At 39.0% G+C, this 7577-nt stretch overlaps 1 protein-coding gene across 3 annotated transcripts in view; it reads right to left on the bottom strand.

The window, feature by feature from the left end:
• Positions 1-7577, bottom strand: part of LOC116687629 (helicase with zinc finger domain 2) — a 43821-nt gene that overhangs the window by 27175 nt on the left and 9069 nt on the right. Inside the window, exon 1 of one of the 3 annotated variants that reach the window (XM_032513138.1) lies at positions 1737-1766. The exons of the other annotated variants lie outside the window; for them this stretch is intronic. Coding sequence (XP_032369029.1) covers positions 1737-1751 — 15 coding nt within the window. The 5' untranslated portion in view covers positions 1752-1766. Of the gene's footprint in view, positions 1-1736; positions 1767-7577 lie in introns of those variants that run through there. 3 annotated transcript variants of the gene reach the window in all.

A 7577-nucleotide genomic window follows, 5' to 3' on the forward strand; every position in this document is an offset into this window, starting at 1 on the left:
TCAGTGCTGCATTTGACACGGTCGACCACGACATATTACTAAACCAATTGGAAAACTGTGTTGGTCTTTCTGGCTCAGTACTAAACTGGTTTGAATCCTACTTACAGAATAGGGATTACTTTGTGTCAATAGGTAATTATACATCTGAGCATACAAATATGACGCAGAGTTTCCCAAGGCTCTATTCTGGGCCTCTTCTGTTTAACATCTACATGCTTCCACTGGTCCAGATTATGGAGAAAAACAAAATAAGTTACCATATTATGCGGCAACACACAAATTTACAATACCTTATCGCCAGGGAACTATAATCCATACAAAAACTGACTAAGTGCATCGAACAAATTAACGGCTGGATGTGCCAGAACTTTCTAAAAAACTGAGTGGTTGTTTTTGGAGCAAAAGAGGAACAATTAAAAGTCTGCGCTCAGCTTCAAACAACAATTTTAAAAACAACAGACAAAGCCAGAAATCTTGGTGTAGTCATGGACTCTGACCTGAATTTTAACAGCCACATTAAGACAATTACAAAGTCAGCCTACAATCACCTAAAAATATATCAAGGGTTAAAGGACTTATGTGTCAACAGGACTTGGAAAAACTGTCCATGCTTTCATATTCAATAGACATGACTACTGTTACGGAGTCTTTACAGGTCTCCCTAAAAATCTATCAGACAGCTGCAGCTGATTCAAACACTGCTGCTCGAGTCCTCACTAAGACCAAGAGACTGGATCACATCACTCCAGTTCTGAAGTCTTTACACTGGCTTCCTGTGTCTCAAAGAATTGATTTCAAAGTACTTTTGCTAGTTTAAATCACTCAATGGTTTAGGTCCAAAATACATTTCTGATCTGCTACTACACTATGAACCACCCAGACCTCTCAGGTCTCTGGACAGGTCTACTTTCTGTCCCCAGAGTCAGAACTAAACAGGGTGAAGCAGCTTTCAGTTTCATACTCCTCATATCTGGAACAACTCCCAGAAACCTGCAGGTCCGCTGCTACTCTCAGTTCTTTTAAATCAGGCTGAAGACCTTTCTTTTTGATGCTGCCTTTCTTTAAATGACTGCTCATTTCTTTAAATTCTTATGCTGCACTGTAACTTTTATCTTGTGTTTTATGTGTCCTAATGTTTTCTATTTTGTTTTTAACTTTCTATTCATGTGTTTTATCTGTTTACTGATTTTATGTAAAGCACTTTGAATTGCCCTGTTGCTGAAATGTGCTATACAAATAAAGCTGCCTGCCTTGCCTTGCCTTACTTAAATAATACCCAAGATGTCCAAATTCTGTCAGGCAGAAATCTTTATCTCTACTGTAGTTCATAAATGAAGCAACATGACAACATGGGCGACAGACTGTGGTACCTTGATGCAGTGTACTCACTTAGCACTTAATCGTAACCCTTCTTTTTATATTCCCATTTTATTACTTGTCTGATGTGCAAATGTATGACAGTATTTACGTAGTGTCTTTTTGTGTATGTGTGTGTAGTGTGTGTATGTGTGTATGTGTGTGTGTGTGTGTGTGTGTGTTTTTTAGGCCTGCAGCACTACAATTTCTTCTCTAGGGGAGTATACAAGTTTACAATGTCCTTGAGAAAAAGGGTACGTGTATGCGATAAAGACTGGATTCAAAGACAATGTGTCAAAACAGAACTGGTGTGCTTCTGACATGGTTTAACTAAGGCACAAAATAAGATAATGAGAAAAAGATTAGAGCCCCGTACTCACAATGTATATCTTCATTATTGCTGTTTTTGTCTCCTCCAAGAGCCTTTCATTGTAGCACATGAGTCCCTGGGCTCCAATGTTATGTCTGATCTCCTTCTCCTCTGCAGCACGCATCAACCACCCTGCAGTTCTCCACAGAATGAGCTTTGGACACTTGTTGCCATACTCGCATGTTGTGGTCTAGGATGAAATGACAATTCAAACAAACAATACAAAGGTGTTAGGTATTCTTCTTACTTATTTTAACTATTGTACTAGGTTTGTTTTTGTGTGTTTGTTTCTGGAGCTCCCCTGGGAAATTTTAATGCATAAAACAATTACAGAAAGTGAAATTCATATTGTGAATTTCCTTTGTGTGTATGAAATTACCGTGTCATAATTTAATGAAAAAAGAAATGATGAGGACAATTATTCAGCTGTTTGGCTTTAACTGAATGAATGTTTTTTCATTGTGGCATTATTTTAATATGGTCCATGCCATATTAAAATCTAATCACAACACAGAAAATATAGGGACAATTTGTGTTGTCTGCAAAAAGGAGCATAGACCTTCCAAAACTAAATGCAAACACTATTTTATCTTTGATGAGGGGGTGAGTGGGAGCGTATTCTTTTTGAGATTGAGACGCATTGCCCATGCTAAAATAAGAACAATTCGGTTATTACAAATAATCATCCTCTCTTAACCCTTCACAATGTCTATTGTATTTCACTTTATTTCATGTTTGATTTGTTTCATTTATGCATTTTTAATCTTCCATACCAGACCACGCATGCTGTGCGCACACACACACACACACACACTCATGCACACGCACACACACGAGCACGCACACACACACACACACACACCACACATACACACACACACGTTATCAGTAGGTATGAATGGGATTGGAGCACTGATAGAAGTCGAGAGTATTGAGACAGACGTTGATGGTCTCTTACACAGTTAGTGTTGGTTCTTTCATGGAATTTGTTAACAAAAACAAAAATATTGAATATCACTAGCCTTGTTTGCTTTTTCATTTGTTTGATATGTTGTGCCTGTTCAGCATTTTGTTTCAAATGTGCTCTACAAATAAAGTTTTACGTGGAGGAGCTCCATAAAGCGTGTAAAGTGTTAAGTTCTGGTGGGACATAGCCATGTCCGAGAACCTGCATGACTCTAGAGTTTGGCTGTAAACATATAAAGAGGAGTGGAGTTGTTTACCTTTCACACAGCCAAAAGTCAGATCGGTTGTTGTGTGGAGGCTGTCGTCCTCTCCATTTGGTGACGGATCTCTCAAAGAGTAACTGGGCATGCTCCAGAGGAGCAGTGCTTGTAGAAGCTCTCTGGGGAGGAAAGGGCCAGGAGGCAAACTTTGCAGTACTGGTGACCATCTGGCTCCGTCTGCTCCCGCCGCTCAACTGAAGGAGATGAGGCCGAAGAGAGAGCCCACTGTTGTTCGGCTTTCACACAGCCATCTCCACCTCGCTCTGGGCAGACCGGCAGTGGCCGGCCTCATGCCACAGGCTTGCCTTGCCTGACATGACTGCAGTACTTAAACTCACAGTCCTGGTGAAGCGCGCACCTGGCTGTAAATGTGCTTCCTACATTCTCTGATAGGTGATAACTAAGACCGGGTCCCAGGTGTGTGCTGCATCGCTGAGCAAGTGGAATTCCACCTTTGGTGTTATTTTTTGTGGACGATCATGAAAGACGTCTTTGCAGACCTCAAGGAATTCACCTGAAATTGTTGGAGTATGCTTTCAGCTGCGCTTTCTGGTGTTAATTGAATAGGCTCAGACTCAATTACAAGTCGGATAACTCCTCTTATCAATGTTGTTGTCTTTAAGATAGTTCCATACAGTGGCCTCTTCATAGCTTCTGGCAAACGTGCATTTCTGTCCGTGTTGTGTACATCCAGAGCCCTCAAAGAACCAAACACTTGGTAAGAGCATTTTGACCAATGTAGTAGGACCGTTCAGAGACAGGCCCCATTGGTCAGGCTTTTTCTTTGGCTAAAAGCAGTTTTCTACTGCACTGGTGGGTAACTGACTGAACTGTGTGTGTTATTTCCTTCTCCTTGATGGAACAAAGCTCACACACAGCCTTCAAATCTAGAGTTGCAAAGTTCACCCGCAGGTTCAGAATTATCAGGCGGCTTAGATCCTCCATCAGACTGAACTATAAGTTTACAGAGAAACACATGGTCTAATCTGTGAAGCTTTCCAAAGTTCCAAACGACAGCTTCTTCATCACTTCTGGCAAAGGTGCACCGTCTTTTGGTATGTGCAACCGAGCCTCCCAACAAAGAAGCAACATACTTTATACTGACTGGGATTTGGAAACGTGGGCCGCTTAGAAACAGGCCTCCATTTGCTGCCATCTTTAGCTCTGCAGAGCAGGAGATCGCGTGCGCAATGGTGGCGGTCTGATTTTAACTTATATGTAATTTCTTTCTCTTGACAGAGCAATGGTGCATACAAGTTTGAGCTCATGTGTTGATAAAAGAGGAGCAAGTCTGGATTCATAAGCTGACATTGCGATACATTCATAATGCTAAAGTCAGCATCTGGATTCAAACGTTAAATGGATTGTGGGAATGTGCTCAGAGATTAGTAGTTTATATATTCAGTTGTGTTTTCTGAATTAAGCCAGTCACAATAGACCCTGATTCAGTTCCAAGTCCAATTAACTTAGGCACTGAACGGAAATTTGAGAGAATTCTGTTCCATCAAAGTCTGAGAAGTGTCCAACTTTGTTTGAATCTGTCTGAAAAAGAAACAACAGAGAGACAGTGTAATTAGAAGTGTGCTTAATTGTTCAATTCAGAAAGTCTTCATATCTTTGGCATATATATTTGAAACCACTTTTTGTTGCTTCTAGAGAATTGTTAAAGACTCTGGTGTTAAAATCCAAGCTCCACACATTCAGGAACTACAAAAAGTATGCTTGTTGCTATGGTCACCTGCTGCTGCCCAGTTCAGATACACGATGAACTGAAAATACAATTCATTCATTATTCTAGTACCAAAAGTTAATTCTTATGTGTAATTCATATAAAAAAAAGACTGATACTGGTGTCTGTGTGTCGAGACAGTATTGCCACAGAAAATATTGCAATACTATGCTGTATCAATTTTTCCTCCACCGAGCACTACATGGTGTTTTGTTCAGACCAAGGCTGATACAATTTTTTTTTTTTAATCTAACAGGTAACAAAATATTAACAGATTTCCCAAACATTAGTTATTTGTATTTATTTATGAGTTTCTCACTATAATAATAATATTTTTTTGTCACAACAGAACAAAGGAACATCAAACACAAATATATTAAAGTTTTGATAAATAAAATGTATAAAAAGTACAAACTTAATATTGAACCTTAAAGTTCTTGAGCAAAAACACAATAACTAAAAAAAAATTCAAAATCAGTGTACCAACAGTAACGTTGTAGAGCGGCCACTGGTTGACAAAGTATGCAACGCCAAAACTCATGACATGGTTGACCGCAATATTTTCAGTGGTAATACTGTATGGATACACAGGCGCCAAGTATCGATCTTATATATATGTTTGGGTCAGTTTATCTGTCTGCTTGACAATCCCATTTTGCAGCAATAAAACTGAACTGATGTGAACAAACGAAATGTATCTTTTTAAATAAAACAGATGTTGACAAAGTTTCCTTCTGGGGACATCATTTGAAATTGGGAAAATTAGAAGTTGTAAAAAAAGGTTATAAATTGCAATTATGACAGAATATTGCAATATGTTTAAAATCACAATAATATTGTATAGTGGCATAAGTATCGTGATATTGTATTGGGAGGCATCTGGCGATTCCCATCCTAACATTTTTATTGGTCATTATAAATGCAGATGCCAATAGTTCAGGAAATGCCTAATATCGGCCCACCGATATATTGGTCATGCTCTATTAAAGATTACCACCGGTGAGAAAATATAAGATGATGATGATGATATAAGTATTGTAAAGGATTTGAAAAAACTCAGGTTAGTTAGCAGCCGTTAGCAGCTGCATTATAGGGGCTTAGACTGCAGTTTCAATTCGTATTTACACTGGCCTTAACAAGCCTTTTTCTTCTCCTAATAGCTACACATCTCATGTTAAAGCCAGGTGTAATGGGGTCTGTGTTCTGCTTTCAAAATTGCTTTGACACATATGACAACATATTTCAACAGATTTGAAGTATGTGCAAATAATACTCTACAGTCCTTTTAAAGCCTACCACATTTAAAGAACCACATTCCTCGGGTAAAAGCCTAGTTGGGCTATCACCAGACCAAGCCAAGCTCAATAGATTGAGATTGAGCATTGGTCTAGGTACTCTGTTTTTCTCTGCACAAGAGGCGTGACCAACGGCCATAGTTTAAATGACTCGTACGCAATTGGATAGTCCTTCAACCAATCAGACCAACGATCTGGAGGACGTAGAATTGACAGCGGCATCACGGTCGCCAGAGACATTATAAAGATTTATTATGTCTATGGCCCCCGCTATGTTGAATGTAAACAAGAAGCTGCTTGGTTGCTTCTCTATTGTCATTGTGTTAAACTCGCCAATAGTGCCAGGTAGATAGACAGTTTGTGATTGTTCCCGCAAAATTGTGAACGAAGCAGGAGATTAACGTGCAGGTTTACAGACCGAGCTGCAGGGCGAAATCAAATCTCAGCCAGAGTGGCTTACCCAGTCTTTGGAAGCCAGTATTCCAAATCCAGGTAAAAAATTACTGAATGTGAACTAAATTGTGAACTAATTGATTAGTGTTCAACTATTAAACTATTTGAAGAAAAGTAAAAGATTATTTCTTAAATGTACATATATTCTAGTTCTTCTCTCCTCTGTGACAGTGAACTGAATATCTTTTAAGTTGTGGACAAAACAAGACATTTGAGGAACTTGGGCTTTGGGAAACACTGATCCCATTTTTCACCATTTTCTGACATTTGAGACCAACTACTCAATTAAACGAGAAAATAAACAACAGATTAATGACAATGAAAGTAATTGTTAGTTGCAGGACTAATGTAACTTTTAATCAACGTCTTTAAATAATCTGTGACGTTTTTCTAAACTTTTGATCCAGTTTTATACTTCTTTTAAATGAGAAAATGCGAGTGTAAAATATAAGGAAGCATGTCAGTGTTACACAGAAAAGCCCCAAAGAGCAGCAAAAAAATCCAATAAGTCCAATAAAAGTCACAGCTAAATTGTGCTAAAATCCTAAATGACTACAGATTTTTTTGAATGCATGTCAGTAACTGCCTGCCATGTGGAGTTGCATCTAAATCCAATAGATGGCGCAGCTGCCCTTTTACTAAAAACCAGGGAGCAACCAGGCAGCAGCACAGACTCAGAATGAAAGTCAGTGGCTCAAAATGCTCAAATCCCCCAGGGAGTAACCTGCTCATTGGATGTGTGTTGCTGGGATAAGACTAGGGGTGGGAATCACCGAGGCCTCACGATACGATATCATCCCAATACTTGAACATAATAAACATAAACATATTGCGACATTCTGCGATATACTGCGATTTATACCCTTTTTCCAACTTCAAATGTTTGTCCATTTCAATGATGGAAACTTTGTCAACCTCTGTTTTATCTAACTTAAGGTGTGAGTTGCACATGGGTTACTTTGCAACAGGTAGCCTGCAAGATGCTAACGAGAGACTTCTGTAATGTCAATACAGTAAAAATGGACCTACTCAAAAAGTTTTTCACTGGTGGCTGCAAGTTAGCATCAAACACAACGAAGGCTGTCAGTTGAATGGCCTTTTGAGCTAACGTTAGCAATCAAACAACATAGATAGATTAAACTTTTTGG

This window comes from Etheostoma spectabile, chromosome 4 (genome assembly GCF_008692095.1).
Source record: "Etheostoma spectabile isolate EspeVRDwgs_2016 chromosome 4, UIUC_Espe_1.0, whole genome shotgun sequence".
NCBI lineage: Eukaryota > Metazoa > Chordata > Actinopteri > Perciformes > Percidae > Etheostoma > Etheostoma spectabile.